Below are 19,265 nucleotides of genomic sequence, written 5' to 3'. Positions count from 1 at the left end.
TCCTCTCCTCTTCCGGCTCACCCTCCAATTTCCACACCTCAGCTCTTCCTGTCTCTGATCATCACCTGATCACCTTCACACTTCTTCACCCTCCCCCTCAGCCCCGCCCAACATTAACCACTACTTCCAGGAATCTCCAGATTATTGACCCTCCCACCTTATCATCTAGTATTTCTAATCTCCTCCCCTCCATCATGTCCTCCGAGTCTGTTGACGAGGCTATCTCCGCTTACAATGCCACTCTCTCCTCTGCTCTGGACACCCTTGCACCATCCACCTCCCGTCCCACAAGGCGTACTAATCCCCAGCCCTGGCTGACCCCTTGCATCCGTTACCTTCGCTCCTGCGCCCGATCTGCTGAACGCCTCTGGAGGAAATCTCGCACCCATTCAGATTTCCTTCACTACAAATTCATGCTATCCTCCTTCCAGTCCTCACTATTCCTTGCCAAACAGGACTATTACACCCAATTGACTAATTCTCTCAGCTCTAACCCTCGTCGTCTCTTCGCCACCCTTAACTCCCTCCTCAAAGTGCCCTCCGCTCCCACCCCCCCGTCACTCTCTCCTCAATCACTGGCTGACTACTTCCGCGACAAGGTGCAAAAGATCAACCTTGAGTTCACTACCAAGCCACCTCCTCCTCTTCACCCTTCAACCCTCTCCCTCAACCAACCAACCCAGACCTCTTTCTCCTCCTTTCCTGATATCTCCGAGGAGGAAACCGCCCGCCTTCTTTCCTCCTCAAAATGCACCACTTGTTCCTCTGATCCCATCCCCACCAACTTACTTAACACCATCTCTCCTACTATCACCCCCTCCATCTGTCATATCCTCAACCTCTCTCTCTCCACTGCAACTGTCCCCGACACCTTCAAGCATGCTGTAGTCACGCCACTCCTCAAAAAACCATCACTAGACCCTACCTGTCCCTCCAACTACCGCCCCATCTCCCTCCTACCCTTCCTCTCCAAGACACTTGAGCGCGCAGTCCACAGCCGCTGCCTTGATTTTCTCTCCTCTCATGCCATCCTTGATCCGCTTCAATCCGGTTTTCGCCCTCTTCACTCGACAGAAACAGCACTTTCTAAAGTCTGTAATGACCTGTTCCTTGCCAAATCCAGAGGCCACTACTCCATCCTCATCCTCCTGGATCTATCCGCTGCTTTTGACACTGTCAATCATGACTTACTTCTTGCCACACTGTCCTCATTTGGGTTCCAGGGCTCTGTCCTCTCCTGGTTCTCCTCCTATCTCTCCCACCGCACCTTCAAAGTTCACTCTCATGGATCTTCCTCCACCCCCATCCCCTTATCTGTTGGTGTTCCCCAGGGATCGGTCCTTGGACCCCTTCTCTTCTCAATCTACACCTCTTCCCTGGGCTCCCTGATCTCATCTCATGGTTTCCAGTATCATCTCTATGCTGATGACACCCAACTGTATCTCTCCACACCAGACATCACCGCGGAGACCCAGGCAAAGGTATCGGCCTGCTTATCCGACATTGCTGCCTGGATGTCCAACCGCCACCTGAAACTGAACATGTCCAAGACCGAGCTTATCGTCTTTCCACCAAAACCCACTTCTCCTCTTCCTCCACTTTCTATCTCAGTTGATAACACCCTCATCCTCCCCGTCTCATCTGCCCGCAACCTCGGAGTCATCTTTGACTCCTCTCTTTCCTTCTCTGCGCATATCCAGCAGATAGCCAAGACCTGTCGCTTCTTCCTCTTTAACATCAGCAAAATTCGCCCTTTCCTCTCTGAACACACCACCCGAACTCTCGTCCACGCTCTCATTACCTCTCGCCTGGACTACTGCAACTTACTCCTCACCGGCCTCCCACTTAGCCATCTATCCCCCCTTCAGTCTGTTCAGAACTCTGCTGCACGTCTCATATTCCGCCAGAACCGATATACTCATATCACCCCTCTCCTCAGGTCACTTCACTGGCTTCCGATCAGATACCGCATTCAATTCAAGCTTCTCCTTCTTACCTACAAATGCACTCAGTCTGCTGCCCCTCACTACCTCTCTACCCTCATCTCCCCTTACGTTCCCGCCCGTAACCTCCGTTCACAGGATAAATCCCTCCTCTCAGTACCCTTCTCCACCACCGCCAACTCCAGGCTCCGCTCATTCTGCCTCGCCTCACCCTATGCTTGGAACAACCTTCCTGAACCCTTACGCCAAGCCCCCTCCCTGCCCATCTTCAAGTCTTTGCTTAAAGCCCACCTCTTCAATGCTGCGTTCGGCACCTAACCCTTACCGTTCAGTGAATCCAGACTGCCCCAATTTGACTGCCCCGATCGGACCGACCGTTCACTTGTCTATTAGATTGTAAGCTCTTTGAGCAGGGACTGTCTCTCTTTGTTAAATTGTACAGCGCTGCGTAACCCTAGTAGCGCTCTAGAAATGTTAAGTAGTAGTAGTAGTAGTAGTATTGTAATAGCTAAGACAATATCTAGTAATCGAGGTTGCCATTTATCTAATAGTTTGGAGAGAGCTAATGAGAAAGTCAAATCTTCATTTATAGGAAGAAAGCTTTTAACTTCCGCCCGTATACAGGGCCGGTCCAACCCAGTAAGCGGGGTAAGCACCGCAGGAGGGCGCCTGCCTTCAAGGGCGCCAGCTCCCGTGGCCCGTCCAGCTGTTCGACGGCCTTCCCGTTTCCAGCTCCTGCCGTAACGCTGCATGCAGCGGCGCACGCGCTTTATACCTCTGCGGCGCAGCTCGTCTCCTTCCAGCCTGGCCAGCAGCTCCTCTGCTCTCGATGTCACGAGACGCCGCCTCCTCCCTCTGCGGCACCCTGCGTGCGCGCCAGTGCGCCTTGCGGTTGCGGCAAGTAAGTACCCTAACTGCCTAAGCATCTCATGTCTCGTGTCCTCCTCCGGCTAGCTCGCTCCTCCGTCCCAGGCGCTGAGGCTTCCAGCTGACTGCCTGACTCACTGCCTAAGCTTCTGCCCCTGCCCTGGCCTTTCCTGCACTGGCTAGTGCACTCCTCATCCACCCCTGCCGTCCATGGGCCATGCCACCAGTCGGGACTCGCTCGGCAGAGCAGAAGAGAAGAAGAATCTTCTCAATCAAGCTCAATAACGCCAGTAACTCCAGGTAATGGCCCCGCGGGGGGGGGGGGGGCACCAACTGATAGTCTGCAGGGGGGCACCAGAGACCCTAGGACCGGCCCTGCCCGTATAGATGTCCAAAAAAACAAAATCAAGGGGCAGTAATGTATCATAGGATTTAGATCCCCTCATGATGAGGTACAAGACCAGCCTTAAGATTTATTCTTAATGAACACCTCTTTAGCCTTCAAAAAGGCGGTAAATGCATCCAAATAAATAGAATAAATAAACATTTTATGTGGGGTCCAAGGTGCTCTATGGATTAGAAATTATAATGTTTGAGTGAGGCTAGTAGAAAGAGTGGGTCTATTAACACAAAGAAAATAATTTGCCATTCCATGTCAGTACCTATCCAATTGGAATCCACTTCCCATTTTGTTTTTAAAGATGAACGAAGAGGAAACAATTTATTTCTCATTTTCTTATAAAAGAATGACATAGTATAACCAAGTATAATGGCCAAATTAAAATCTTTTTCTACCTTAGAAATCAGTTTAAAGTGTGATATATTAGGGAGACCTTTTTTAAATACTATATTGTAATTGTATCCAATTATTTATTTATTTTTGTTACATTTGTACCCTTTGCTTTCCCACTCATGGCAGGCTCAATGCAGCTTACATATTGTATACAGGTACTTATTTGTACCTGGGGCAATGGATGGTTAAGTGACTTGCCCAGAGTAACAAGGAGCTGCCTGTGCCTGAAGTGGGAATTGAACTCAATTCCTCAGGACCAAAGTCCACCACCCTAACCACTAGGCCACTCCTCCACTCCACTTGAATGGTGAAAAGGTTGTATTTCTCCATTAAAAATTAAAAAGATACAAATGAATTCTCAATAATAATTTGATTTAAGGACCATATTCCAAGCTGACAGCAAGATTGTCAATAAGAGTTTTATTATCTATCATTATTTTGGTGATACGCCAAATGGGCGCAGTCATAGACTGCCAACAAGTAAATAGGGTATTATCTAAAGCAAGTAAAGCAATGAGTGTAGGTCTTACAGGTTCTCTATCAAGGGAAATGGTCAAGCTTTTAGTTTAAGGCAGACATTGAAGAAGCATATTATAAAGAAGTGCCTTTTCTATCAGGAGCCAATCAAGACTGTAAGATTGGTCAGTTTGATTAGATAACCATTGGGCTCCATAATGTAAAAGATTAACAAGGTGGTAAGTAAAAAAATCAAGGAATCCAACACCTCCATCTTCTTTAGAAGTTTTGAAAGTCTTTAATGCTATTCTAGATATCTTTCCATAGATATTTAGTAAGCTTTTTAAATCTATATTCTTATAAAAAAGGATGGAGTCATCGATAGTAACATATTAATATTGATAGGAGGCATAATTATAGTTTCGATCCTACCCCATCAAGACAGGGTTAATGCCTTTGAAGTAAAGTATCTATTTTGTTAAGGATGTTATCCATATTTAATCCATCATTTGTTCTCTGTCTCTATGGAAAGCATGCCCAGATATTTAATATATAAAGGAGACCAGCGAACGTCAGCAGATTCTAAATCTGTCTGCATTGTATGGTCATTCATGACTATGATCTCAGATTTGTACCAGTTGATTCAATATCCAGAAAATGAAGAAAAATGATTATCTAGTTTAAGAAGAGCAAGAATTGATATCATTGGATCTGTCAAAAAGATCATGAGGTCATCTGCAAATGCCCACCTTCATGCCCATTAATAACCACACCAGATATATTAATGTTATTTCCAATGGCAATCAATAGGGGTTCCAAAGCTAAACTGAATAAGAGAGGGGATAATGAGCATCCCCGTCTAGCTAGATTGACATTATCAAAAAGAACACCATTTATCTGAATTCTGGAACATAGTTTAGTATTGTATACAATACTTCAACCCATTTAACAAAATCAGAACTACATCCAAACCAATCAAGAATTTTAAATAAATATGGCCATTCGATCATGTCCAAAAAGATAGCCAAGGCAGAAGATGAGATTTTGCTATTTGTAAAAGTCAATAGGTCATGGAATGTTCTAGCATTGTATCCAGTGAATCTTCCAGACATGAATCCAACTTGATAAGTACGGGTTAGACAACAAAGTATAGACTCTAGTCTTGTAGCTAAAACTGTAGCCATTATTTTACAGTCTAAATTAAGTAGAGATATGGAATGAAAAATTTTGAACTTTGGTTATGTCATGTTCTGGTTTGGGTAAAATAACAACTTGTGCTTCAGCAAATTGACCTTGTGACGTGAGATATTGCCATAAGAAGTAATATAAAGAGCACAAAATGGGAGCTAAATTGCCATGAAAGATATGGTAAAATTCAGCTGTATACCCTTCTGGTCCTTGTGTCTTGTTGCTAGCCAGAGATTTAATGGCAAAGGGTTATTTCGCCAACTTTAATTGGTGCACCAAGAGAATCCTTTTATACATGGGAAATGACTGGATGAGGAAGGCTTTCTGTGAAGTTATTCATATCACCTGTAGGATTTGCACAAGAAGTGCTGAATAAAGGTTGATAATAGGTGAAAAAGGCTCTGGAAATATCATTTTCTGTGGTAGCTATCTTGCGTATTTTCGAAGGAGAAGGCCAGCCATCTTCCGACACAAATCGGGAGATGGCCAGACATTTCCTAAACCCGGCCAAATTGGTATAATCAAAAGCCGATTTTGGCCGGCGTCAACTGCTTTCCGTCGTGGAGCCAGCCAAACTTCAAGGGGGCGTGTTGGCGGCATAGAGAAGGCGGGATGGGGGCGTGGGTAAGAGATGGCCGGCTTCGCCCGATAATGGAAAAGAAAGCCAGCCCTGATGAGCATATGGCCAGCTTCACTTGGTCCATTTATCTTTTAGGACCAAGTCTCCAAAAGGTGCTCCAACTCACTAGATGACCACCGGAGGGAATCGGGGATGACCTCTCCGTACTCCCCTAGTGGTCACCAACCCCCTTCCACCCTAAAAAAAAAAAAATTAAACATATTTTGGCAGCCTGTATGCCAGCCTCAAATGTCATACCCAGCTCCCTGACAGCAGTATGCAGGTCCCTGGAGCAGTTTTAGGGGGTATTGTAAGCTCTTTGAGCAGGGACTGTCTTTCTTCTATGTTTGTGCAGCGCTGCGTATGCCTTGTAGCGCTATAGAAATGCTAAATAGTAGTAGTAGTAGGGTACTGCAGTGCACTTCAGGCAGGTGGACCCAGGCCCATCCCCCCCTAACTGTTACACTTGTGGTGGTAAATGGGAGCCCTCCAAAACCCACCCCAAACCCACTGTACCCACATGTAGGTGCTGCCCCCCTTCACCCATAAGGGCTATGGTAGTGGTGTAGAGTTGTGGGGAGTGGGTTTTGGGGGGGACTCAGCACCAAAGGTAAGGGAGCTATGCACCTAGGAGGTATTTGTATATATTTTTTTAATTTTTAGAAGTGCCCCCTAGGGTGCCCAGTTGGTGTCCTGGCATGTCAGGGGGACCAGTGCACTACAAATGCTAGCTCCTCTCACAAGCAAATGCCTTGGATTTAACTGGGGTTGAGATGGCTGCTTTTAGTTTCCATTATCGCTGAAAAACAAAACTGGCCATCTCAAACCCGGCGAACTCTGGCATTTGGCCGGGGCAAACCGTATTATTGAAAGAAAAGATGGCCGGCCATCTTTTTTGATAATACAGTTTGGCCAGCTGTTTGCGGCGCCGCCAAAATAGATCGCCGGCAATCTATTTCGCCGGCGCCGTTCGATTATTCCCCTCTATATTTCAAAATAATGACATCAAATCTTATCAAGACAAAGCTTAAATAACACAGTATGCCCCTTAGTAGTATTCAGCACTGGAAATGCATGACATATCAATAGAATCAAATAAAATTTGACCAAATCAATATTCCTATTGTCAAAACTATAAACATAATTAAAATAAAGAACCAGTGACATTCCAGTAGCCATTTCAAGTATTTAGATACTTAAAAGGTTCTCAATCTGTATATGAATAAGATGCACCTGCCAACCCAGATATAGAGAAAAGGGAAAAAACGAAGTAATGCATATGTAGGCAATGTATAAAGTCAACATATGTTTTTGATTGCATTTATGCTCTTCCAAAATGTATCACATTTCGTAGGTGAGATAATAAAATGACATAGAAATGTCATATTCACATAATAACAAATAATATATGTAGTTAAATTAAATATCATATAGTTACCAAGAACTTCAGAGTTAAGTTACCATGATAACAAGTTCAAGACTCATTCATATATAAAAGTGAGAATAGGAGATCCCATTATGGGAAAATATGTATCCATATTATCAATATATGAGTAGTCATCCCTTTTTCATTTGCATGATCCATTCACGTAGAAGTTCAGGCTCTTTATAAGTGGTGATATGGTAATTTTCATTCTTGCGGGTACATTAATCCAAAACAGGCTCCCAAATCTTTCTAATCTTGCCTGAGTATTAGAAATGCTTTCCTTTTCATAGCGGTGGTTTTTGCGAGGTCTGGTAGAATAGGTATTTTCTTGCCTTGATACAATAGAGAAGGCTTATCTTTTGCAGCCATGAGCATTTGACGGGCCTGTGGGTTTGACACATTAGCTAATTGGCGGAATGGTGATTGGTGGGCCCTTTCAGTTTCAAGGGCCGGAGCGGAATCAATGTTCAAGAATCCAGGTAACTAATCTGTCAAAAAAGATAACATACTTTGATTTTCTACTCCTTCTGAAAGGCAAGATCCTTGTATTATTTCAACGGGAACTGTTCGCTAAATCTTCAAGATCCTCTCTTAGGCCTTTAATGATGTTAACACTGGATTAGATTAGAGGCAGTTCATCTTCTGCTTTTGTTGTTGTGTGTTTCTCTAAGGCCTCAGCATACAATTGAGAAGCTGCAAATTTAGCATGTATTTCCTCAATCTCTTTTCTCATGTCACGGGATAATTCAATATGTGACTAAAGAATGTCTTTAATAGATTTAAGTTCAGATATTACTGCGTCTTTAGTGTTCCTGGAAGTTCTAGATCTGCCAGGTTTGACAGGAGAGAGTGAGTCTGATTTGTGGCATTTAAGACCAGAGGCCAAATGAATTTGATTTTCAGCTTTCGTAGACTTCATTGTAAAAATAATATTGAAAAAGTACATCAACTGGGATGACAAGGTGATTTGATGTGACGATAATCTGGGTAGAAAAGAGAGAGCTCTACGCTTAAGCTGCAATTCTGTCTATGAGCAGAAATGGAAGCCTCAAGGGTTAAATCTAATATTTCACCGCCTGATATTTAGCGCTATTTAACTAGCCAGAATGGCTGCTGACTGGTTAAATAGTGCTTAACCAGCTATCGGCTGATATTCAGTGGGGGATAACCAGCTATCAGATAGCCAGTTATATCATGCAATATAACCGACTATCCACCAATTTTTAAACCAGATTTAGCGGCCATAATTGGCCGCTTGAAAACCTGGTATATTTTTGGCCAGTTTGAAGATAACCGGCTAAGTCTGAATATAAACCGGATATTCAGTGTGGTCACTGGAAACAGCCCGGTATCAGTGGCATACTGAGGGTGGGGTGGTGGGGGCGCTCCGCCCCGGGAACACTATGCAGGAAGGGTGCAGGGAGCAGCCGCGCAGCTGTCAGCTCCGCTGGTTCCCTGCTCCCTCTGTTGTTACTTCCTGTTGCTGGGCAGAGGGAGCAGGGAACCAGTGGAGCAGACAGCCACGCGGCTGCTCCCAGCACCCCAGCAGGTAAGAAGAATGCACCCGGGGGGCTTGGAGGTGATGTGCCCAGGGGTGGCGGTGATGTGCCAGGGGGATGCTGCGCCAGGGGGGTGTCATTGCACCTGGAGGGGTGTCATGCTGCACCGGAGGGGGGGGACAGATGATGTTGCACCCGGGGGGGGGGGAGGGATGCGCAGTGGTGATCCGCACTGGGTGGCAGCCGACCAAGGAACGCCACTGCCCGGCATTGAATATCCAGGCTTAGTGCCGAATGCAAGAATTAGCCAGTCTAACTCCCGCGGTCTGAATATCGGCCCCTTAGTTTATATTCAAAAGATTGGTGAGTCCTACATACATAGTTACACACTGCCTCTGAATAGACCTAGTACACTTCATTTGTTTGTTAGCAAACATTTACAGTAGATTGCCATGCTTGCAATACTAATTATATGCCTTTCAACTCACTGCTCAGAAATCTTCATGATCTTGAAGTCAGAGAACAAAGAAACAGAAGACTGTCCTAATATTACTCCTTCTTAATAGTCATTAGATTGATTAATTTGCAGAATGTGTCTTTCAAAACAATGCAGTCCATAAATTGATTCTGAATTCCTATTAAATAAAACATTGCAATGTTCTCCTCACAGCTACTTAAGCCCGTTTGAATTATCCATAAACACAGCTGACATTGTTTTGCTTGCTCTGTATTACTGCTGACTGAAAAAAAAAAGATTTTTTTTCCAGTGGTATTTTTAGTTTGAAATATAAACTCTCTGTTCTAATGGGTCATGTTTTTTTTAAAGATTAATTTTAGCAGTGAACCCTAACACCATGAATTATAAAACCAAAATAAATCACTTTTTATATACGAGCAATACATTGTATTTGCTTAGCAGCTTTGTTTTTCAGTTGTATAAACTGAGTATAAGGATGATGACGACATGCAATAGTAGAAACACTTGGTTTTCAGACCTTTTCCCAAAGTGGTGCCTTTGGTTGCTAGAGTCCTTGAACTTTTTTTTTTCTCCAAAAGATCCCCCATTAATTTTTTTTAACATAAAGCTATTATGCTTGACCACTAGCAGTCGCTCCTCATAAGTACATAAGTAATGCCATACTGGGAAAAGACCATCGAGCCCAGCATCCTGTCCCCGACAGCGGCCAATCCAGGTCAAGGGCACCTGGTAAGCTACCCAAACGTACAAACATTTTATACAAGTTACTAGCCGTTGAGCCCGTAAAAACGGGCTAGTAAAGGAAGGGGGGGGGGGGTTTGAAAGGCCCCCCCCGGATAGGTCGCCGCTGCCCCTCCCACCCAGAGTCGCCGCCGCCGCCCCCCGGAGTCCCCTCCGCCACCCCTCCACCCGGGCCGGGTACCTGGCTTCACTAGTCAAACCACCGGAACGCAGCACATAGCACATCTGAGCTGCCGTTGGCCTTCCTTCTTCTCTGCGTGTGTTCTGCCCTCGTGTGACGTAATGTCGGCGAGTGCGGGACACAGGCAGGTAAGGAAGGCCAACGGCAGCTCAGATGAGCTGTGTGCTGCGTTCCGGCGGTTTGAATAGTGAAGCCAGGTACCCGGGCCGGGTGGAGGGTGGGTGGCGGCTGCGACTCCGGGTGGGTGGGAGGAGCGGTAGCGGCAACCCTGGGGGGGGGGGAGCGGTGGCGACGGCGGTTCCCTCACTCGCAGGTGCGCAGGTTCCCTCTCTCTCACGCCCCGTCATCACGTATTGACGCGGGGGCAGGACAGAGAGGGTCTCTACTGCGCATTTGCGAGTGAGTACGCCTCTTGCCATTTATATGTTTGATTCCCATAAATAACATATACTGGGCTAAATTCTATATATCGGGCTTTAAAAATTGTCTCTGAAAATAATACACCTAGGCATATTCTATAAACTATGTCTAAACTTAGGCGCGGTTTATAGAATTCGCCAAGCGCCTGTCTGCGTGACTAAATTTAGTCACGGGCATGCACGCCAAGTAAAACTTGGTATAAATGCCTACATCTGTTAGGCACAGAACAGGTGTATTCGGTAACAGCACGCATAGGGTCCTTTTACTAAGCCATGGTAAAAAGTGGGCTGCGGTAGTGCAATCGCGTCTTTTGGGCGCACGCTGGGACAGTTTTTATTGTGTCTGAGAAAAAGGGCTTTTTTTCAATGGGCCAGGAAAAGAGCCTGCGGTAAAACTGAAACATTGGCATGTTTATTTATGACCTGAGCCCTTAATGACACCCATTTGATCTAGTGATAAGGGTTCACACGCTACATACGCGGAGACTGGTCAGCATGTGCCAACTGCCGATTAATGCTGGAAATGTCACGTGCAGTAGGAAATAAAAAAAATAATTTGTCCAGGCATTATGGATGCATGCCAAATTGAAATTAATACCAGGGGTGCACACTATCCTGTCACGATTGTGACTATATTCCCTGTCGGACTTGCTTTGGGGTTCCTCCAGCCAAGCCAAGTTTGTGTGTAAATCCTGAAGCCTATGTGAAAATCCTGAAATCCGTTCCAGTCCAGTCCATTCCGGGATCCTGTTCCAGCCAAGCCATGCTCTGCTGTTGTGTTGCTAAGCCCCACCCTGCTGGTAACCTCACCTGTAGTGCCTTTATTACCACCTGGGAACTTCCTAGGTTTGCCTTTGCATCGCTATAGGTCAGTCGGTGTGCTGTTGCACTTCTGCTTGGTTCTGTCTGTGGGTATTTTTGCCTTCTGTTTCAGTGTGTCTGTTTGGGTCAGTGGTGTTTGTTATATTCCTCTTACTTGTAGCTCTTGCTCTGTCTCCTTGTGCTGGCTGCTGCCAGTGGGTGTGTATTTAGCTCTCACCATACTGCACCTGGGATTGTTCTCTCCGGTTGCAGTACTCTGTGGTGAGCCTGTTTCTCTCTAGGGTTTCTCTGCGTGTTTTGTGGCTGCCTTGTGTTCAGCCTTCTGTTTATGCTCTGGTATTAGTTTGTGGTTGTAGCCTAGCTTTGTGTTCTGCCTTGTCTGTCTTATTTTGTGTCTTTAGTTCCTCCGCTGCCTTTTCCCTCAGTCCATGTTTGTGCAAGCTTGTTGTTGTATCCAGTGTTGCCAGATGGAAAAAAATTTCCACGCCCCAAACTAGCCCCCCAAAAAACCGCACAAACTCATTTGCATATGAATGACATCGTTAATAAATATTAATGATGTAAATTTGCATATGAATTGCATCATTAATAAATATTAATGAGTCCATTTGCATACAAATGATGTCATTAAGCCCGCCTCCATGGGGCTTCTATTGGCCGCAGCCGCGGGAAAACCAGCCAACCTGCGGCCGTGCAAAAAAAACGTGGCTGGTGAAAAAATCGCGGCGGGGCATAAAAAAGCCGCCCAAAATCTCGCAACCCGCTCGCGGCGTGAAAAAGCCGCAGCGGGTCACGGAAAGGAGCCCAATTGGGCGAGAAACCCGCAGCCCTGGCAACGTTCCCTCAGTTCTGAGTCCTGATTCCTGGCCCCTGTTTAGTCAAGCTTGCTTTGGAGTCCTATTCCCTGTGTGAGTTCCTGTACCCTGTAAGTCCTGCCGGCTGCCCGCACCTAGGGGCTCAACCCCTAGGGAACGGCAGTCAAGTGCAGGTGAAGTCTTGTTCCAGTCCGAGTGTTCCAGTCCAGTGTGTTCCTGCTTTGCTTATCTACTGCTGCAGCCCCTGTCTTGTTGGTGTGTTAGCCCAGTTCTGGTTGGGGGGTTTTGCCTGCCACTGCCGGTCTATGGCAGTGGTCCAAGGGCTCACGAATCCGGTTTTCCCTTGAGAGGCTTGACATATCCTGATGGTAGTTTCATTTTGGTATGTGCTGCTCGCACGTAGAGCCTACCAAACCTTTGTAAAAGGGCCCCATAGTTTTTAGGAAAAACCATGACCTGTCCATTCCACACCCATGGCCACGCTTCCTTTAACAATCTGCATCTTAGAATTTACACGCATCACTTTACAGAATATGCTCAAAATGTTGTTTGCATAAATTCTAATTAATGCCAATTAGTGTCAATAATTTCTTGTTAAGTGGCAATTATCAGCGCTGATTGGCTTGTTAAGTTGTGCGTCCCAATCAGAATACAGCCTGATTTGCACATGCAACTCAAGGTATACTATATAGAATATGGAGGACTGGGGTTAATTTCTTGCATGGAGAAAGCAGAATTCAGATACCTCAAATAACTGCGTCCAGTGGCTATTTCTCCTCTATATGTCACTGAACAGGTGATTTACTTGATCTGGTTTATATTTTATGTTTGTGTTTATTCCACATTTGATATACCGCTTTGGTTCTCATTCAGTTTATTGACTTAAGAGATAGCTCCGCTGTAAATTAAACTAATGCCCCAAAATCGAGGTGTGACTTCATTTAGAAATAGCACACAACTCTCATTAGCAAAATACATATGGGTCAATATTTGAAGTGGTAACCTGAATTTTTTTAAATGCTGGTGGTGGCATTTACAAAAAAAGATATATTCAGCACCACTATACAGATAGATGGCAGCACTGAATATATATATAAAGCAGTTACTGGCACATTAGAGAGCTGCATGGAATGGGAATCCCTTGGAACCTACAGGATTCCCAAAGGGATGGAAGAAGTTGCCAGGGAATTCCCATGAGATTGCAGTCAAAATATCTGGCAATTCCAAAATGATGCTTGGAATACTTTGGCTTTCCATCTGTAATCTGGACACCTTCCAGCAACAAGAGAGTATTTGACTGACTCCTGAGGCAGGCGCCACAGGTGCCGAAACACAAAACTATGTCAAGTCTGTTTTACGTTTTAATAAACCCATTGTTCAGATAGACATTTGGTCTGCCCCCTACTTTTTCCTTTGTCTACACTTAATTCTGCCCTGGCACTATTTGGATAATGCCACTGAAAATCCATGGATAGAAGACTTATACATTTAGCAGAAGTCGCCACAAGGTGCCCAGTTATAAAACTGCCTTCTGCATGTATATGTGACTTTGCATATTGACCCGATAGTTTATTGAGAATTCACAAAATCTTGATGCTCAAATCTGTCCTATTTTACAGCCCTAGCCAGTCCAAAGAGCAGGAACTCTTGTGTGGGAAAATGACGATACACTATTTTACAATGCCTGTCATTGAGCAGTTAGATTGGCTTGAGAAGATCTTTGCATGGAGGTTTAGGAATGACCTGTTGATAATGGCAGTCTGTTGACTGAGTCAAAATCTGCTTTAGACTGGATCAAAACAGCAACCATTCTATGGAAACTTGAGAAAGCTTTTGACATCAAATGTGGTCATTATGTATGATGAATTACTTTACTGTGTCCTCATCAATGTTATTTTTTAAAATCCTGTTCATTAGTAGTTTCTCTCCTTGTGTCTAAGGCAATGTTCTTAAGTTACATAACATGTTAATCAGATACTTATTCTAGTTTGACCCCTGCAACATTTATTTTCATTTTTCTCCCCACAGGAAACATCACTGGATGACAGTATTCCACCATGGAACTTCTGGGTTCTACCTTAACTGCGACATATGCTCGTCCTAGACCAACACCTACTACTTTTTTGCCCGCAATATCCACCATGGCATCAAGTTACAAGAACCGGTTTCCTCATTACACACTGAGTCATAGCTTGACTCTTCCCTGGAGACCCAGCACCTATTATAAAGTAGCATCTATCACTCCAGAGTTGGCTCCCCTGTCTAGAACTACTCAAGATCTCCCTCCTACCAAGATCGTCCCCTACCCTGGTAACAGAACAGCACTTTTTACTAGGTATACATCTGATGACTGGTATAAATCCAATCAGGTTAGTTATATAGACTCTGCTACATCCAGGCGTAGTGCAGTAAATTTGAGAGCAGATACCAACCGGATGATTCTTGACAAAGAGCAACAAACAAGAAAGACCCAAGATGACACCAGTAGAAACTTGGGAGAACGAATCAATGATATTACATTTTGGAAGGCAGAAGTAAATTATGAAATTGACCAGATGATTGGGGAGACAAATGCTCTATCAGATATGAAGAGAAGATTGGAAAGAGCCTTGGCTGAAACGGAAGGGCCTCTTCAGGTAATGGTGGGAGATGACCAATAATGAGTAGTGAGTCTATAAATATGTAGAAGGCTTATTTCAGTTGTGTTCACATAAGAGGTATCCACATTGGATCTAATATGTTGGTGATATCAAAGGTCAGTCCATAGGACATGAGTGAGACAATAGTGGACATAAATTGGTGAGAATAGCACTGGAGTTCAGGTATTGTGCAGTTCAGACTCACTGAGAGCTGTAGGGTGTTGGAATATAACAGCTGGTCTGGTACCAGTGCTAACAGTGAACGAGGAGTAAGATTCATGGTGCTGTACACAATTTGGGATGGGCCCCAGGTGCTTGTGCCTAATGAGGCCCCAGAAAGGTGTCTAGAACTTATATGGTTATCAACAAGATGACTTGGTACACAAAGTCCAGGATGAACAGATGGTGAAAGGATGAAGACAATGAGATACCAGTATAGCACACAAAGAACAATTTATTGGATGAACACAAACCCAATGTGGCCACATTTTGGCAGATGCCTGCATCAAGGGTGAATTTCAACATGATGAGAAGACCTTGAAAAATATCAATAATTAGATAATCCTCAATCTTTCTATGAATCTACTGTAGCTTGATCAGCAAACAATTAGATAATCCTCAATCTTTTCTATGACTCTACCGTAGCTTGATCGACTGTCACAATCTAATTATTCACCGATCGAGCTAGAGTCATAGAAAAGATTGAAGATTAATTCATTATTTATTGATATTTGTCAAGATCTTCTTATCCAGTATTGAAATTCACCCCGATGCATGCATCTGCCAAAATGTAGCCATGTGAGGTTGGTGTTCATCCAAGAAATTGTCCTTTGTATGGCCCTGGTATTATATTGTCTTCATCCTTTCACTGTTAGATCATCCTGGACTTCATGCACCAGGTCACCCTGTTCATCAGCTTTCCTGTTTTGCCTCTCCATTTGACCCCAGGACTTGTATAGTACGAGTGCTGTGTTTTCTTGTTCTCCAAATGGGGCTGACCACTAAAGAATCTCTAACATTTCCATTATCCTTAATGGCATCACCAGTTTCTGTGAGCTAGGGCTGCCAGTATTTTCAAGACAAGTTGATCTGGTCCTGGTTTTACCCTGCTGCAAGCAGGGACTTCCAGTGTTAGTGCTACCCTTAGGCAAACTAGGTGGTCACCTGGAGTGCCAAACTTGGAGAATGGCAGAAAGTGCCCATGAATAAGGCTTTACAGTTGTGGCTTCCAATTTTCCCAGGAACTGCAGCGGCAGGCCTTGCTTTAGGCGTGGGCAACCAGGACAATGGCCCCAAACCTGCAGGAAGTTGAAAGAGCCACAGCCTGCAAGCAAGCTTTGCGGCCCACTTCCTAGCATCTGCCCTTTGCTTTATCATGTCTAATAGTGGTCCTGTGCAGCTATAACAATAGCAATAAGACGGAAGAGAAATGTGGCATGGAGCCTCTGAACCCCTGTGTGCTGTGCTCTGAAAGTTAGCCGGTCCCACCCTTTCTGACACAGACTTCCTGTTTGCAAGGGGGAGGAGTGGGGCCGGCTGAACTTGCAGAATGCAGTAGTTCAGAGGCTTCACAGCACACTACTTTCCTATCTTATTGTTATTTCTGATGCTGCAGATCCTGTAAGTGTGGGGGTAGGAGCAGGGGGATAGTGAAAATGAGTGTTGTCCTCTAGCAAAATGAGGGTTCTCTTAGACTGCCTAATATCTTTGCACTGCTCTTGGGGACTTGTAGTCTTGCTTTCCTTAGATAATGCCATGGGGAAATCAGAACTACAGGTCCCAGCATGCAGCGAGGTAAAACCATGGCTGGATCATCCTAACCTGAAAATCTGGAGCCAGCTGAAAACCTTACTGTGAGCTCATAGTGAGCATTAGTGTTCCTATATCACTATCTATTCTAATTTGCAAGTCCAAACTTCTGTAGTTGCAGCGGTATATCAAATGCCTTAATAAATATAAACTAGAACAATAAAACTGTACCTCAACATCTGCATCTTCGCCCTCTCAAAAAAATGACCGCGTTGCTGATAACATTGAGTTGAATGTACAAAGTTCAGCACAGAAAATTGATTGTGATGTCATCAGCAATTTTGGTCTATTAGTCAAGTTTGTGTTGTGTGGTGTGGTTTTATTATATTACAGTATTTCAGAACCATATGGCAAAAAAGCATATCAAAATATTTAAAAATTAAAAGTGTGGTGGCTGCTTAGCTTTGAATACGGGTGCTTTTTCCTAAGACATGTTGTTTTCTCTCAGCCTTTCATATTTGAAGAAGATACAAGGGCTGAGGAAGTGCTGTGCAAAGCGTCTACAAGGGGCTCTTGAAATATGTCACAGGTTTGTGTGAGAGGCAATGGGGCTGAATCATAGCTGTGATGCGCTCTGCTCTATTCAGTACCTGTCAGCCTCATCCTGATCATTTGATGTGGATTATATCTGGAGGATGTTTGTAAATGATTGTTAGAACCAAATAAGCCAGCCTCTCTGACATCTGATGCAGTAATAGCCAGGTATTTAGCAGGATTATCTTGACACAATCTCCTTATTCCTAGACTTGCCAAAGAGAAGAGAACCTGCCTCATGTTATGCCATGGACATTGTTCTATGAAGGGATGAATCCCTGCGTGGGCCTTCTGGGCCCAGGTCCACGGGCCCAAAGGTCTGGGGATGGGCCCTTCTCATTATCAAGGCAGACTTTGAATAGCAGCCTACCTGTACAGTCCAGTTCTTGTGTTTATCAGGAACATGATAAATCTATTTAGAAACTCTGCTGAAACCCTGGCATTTACCATTTAATAATGTTCATGCCAATACCCTGTAACACTAAAAGTAACTTGATGTTATATGTGCACTTATATAAATTTAAAACACTTGTACAGTTGCATCTATATTGTGTTCCTTGTGTGATGGATAGTACTACTACTACTACTACTTATCATTTCTAAAGCGCTACTAGACGTACGCAGCGCTGTACACTTGAACGTGAAGAGACAGTCCATGCTATGTACACTGGCTGAGAAACACTGTTTGAGGTTACCAACTCAGAGGGAATTCCACCTTTGGTTTTCTTGTACTCCTTCTGCCTCCTGCCTACCTCTTGTGCATTCCTTTATCATCATCCTCATTCCAAGGACTCTCATACCTATTCCCCACTTTCATACTTCCCCCCCCCCCCCCTCCCATGTTTCTTTTGCACCTCTGACTCTCTACCCTGGTTTGCTCTCACCTTTTGTACCGCTCTCTGCCATTTCATCTCTCACCTGCTGCAGTACATGTAGCAGTGTGGACCCTGGGGAGAAAAAGGTACTTGAAGGGGAAGGCATTTGTCCCTTTCTCATTTCCCTGTCCCTGACCTTCAAAACTTTTCGCTCTCAGCTTGTCACTTTCTAAGCATTGAACCCGTCTTTGCTCTCCCTATCAGGCACTCAACCCCTGTTTCATTCCCCTCTCTAACTTTTATCTCCTTCTCATGCTCCAGTGGTGTAGCCAAGGGTGGGCCAGGATGGGCCCCAGGCCCACCCACTTTGGGCTCAGGCCCACCCAGTAGCAGCACATCTATGATGTGACTGGCAGGGATCCCCAAGCCCCACCAGCCAAAAACTGCCAACAACTGTCCCTCCTGCGTACCTTGTAAATAGCAGATCTTCGCCTTCAGTGAACAGCAACTGATACATACTGCTCGCTCCGGACCCACAGCCTTCCCTCTGATGTATTCCCCCACCTATGCGGAAACAGGAAGTTGCATCAGAGGGAAGACTGTGGGGCCAATATGAGCAGTGTGTATTAGTTACTGCTCGCTGTCAGTGAAAATCTGCTATTTAAAAGGTATGCGGGGGGAAGGGGGATGTTTGAGAGACCATATGGCATGCAGGCGAGAGAGGGCGAGACCATATCACTTGTGGGACAAGGCGGAGTTCTTCTGCCCACCCATCTTGGGCCCAGGCCCACCCAAAACTGGCTGTCTGGCTACGCCCCTGTCATGCTCCCCCTCTCCTAAGTATTTACCTCCTCAGTTCTTCATCCCCCCCCCCCCCCATAGCTTTTATACCTTTATTCAACTTCTCCTTGACCTCTGCCACCTTCTACATCATTTACAGCTTGCCTGGTACTCAGTGGTGGCAGAAAGTGTCATCCGCCTTCTCTCATGGAAGCTAGCTTTACATTTACTGACCGTTGGTAGGGTGTCTTCCCTTCAAAAGCCAATCCTTGTCATTCTTGCATGGGATGATGAGGGGAAAGTAAAGAACTACAGCAACAGCTGTTTCTGACTACAGCTGCGTTGTGGTCAGGGCAGGATTAACCCTATGGTGGGCCCTAGGCAAACAAACTTGTTGGGACCTCCTTCCTAACTCTCACATTTCATTATGACAGCAGAGGA

The 19,265-nt window shown here is 45.0% G+C and overlaps 1 protein-coding gene across 3 annotated transcripts in view; it reads left to right on the top strand.

Moving 5' to 3' along the window:
• TEKT3 (tektin 3) overlaps positions 1–19,265 on the top strand; it is an 84,330-nt gene that overhangs the window by 23,997 nt on the left and 41,068 nt on the right. For 2 of the 3 annotated variants that reach the window (XM_030206190.1, XM_030206189.1), the window contains exon 2: positions 14,276–14,883. In XM_030206190.1, coding sequence (XP_030062050.1) covers positions 14,305–14,883 — 579 coding nt within the window. In that variant the 5' untranslated portion in view covers positions 14,276–14,304. Of the gene's footprint in view, positions 1–11,427; positions 11,479–14,275; positions 14,884–19,265 lie in introns of those variants that run through there. The other variant, XM_030206191.1, reaches the window with a different exon arrangement.

The sequence above is a fragment of the Microcaecilia unicolor genome, chromosome 6 (assembly GCF_901765095.1).
Source record: "Microcaecilia unicolor chromosome 6, aMicUni1.1, whole genome shotgun sequence".
Lineage (NCBI taxonomy): Eukaryota > Metazoa > Chordata > Amphibia > Gymnophiona > Siphonopidae > Microcaecilia > Microcaecilia unicolor.
Note: the sequence above shows the minus strand (reverse complement) of the source record. Positions and strands in the feature narration are given on the sequence as shown.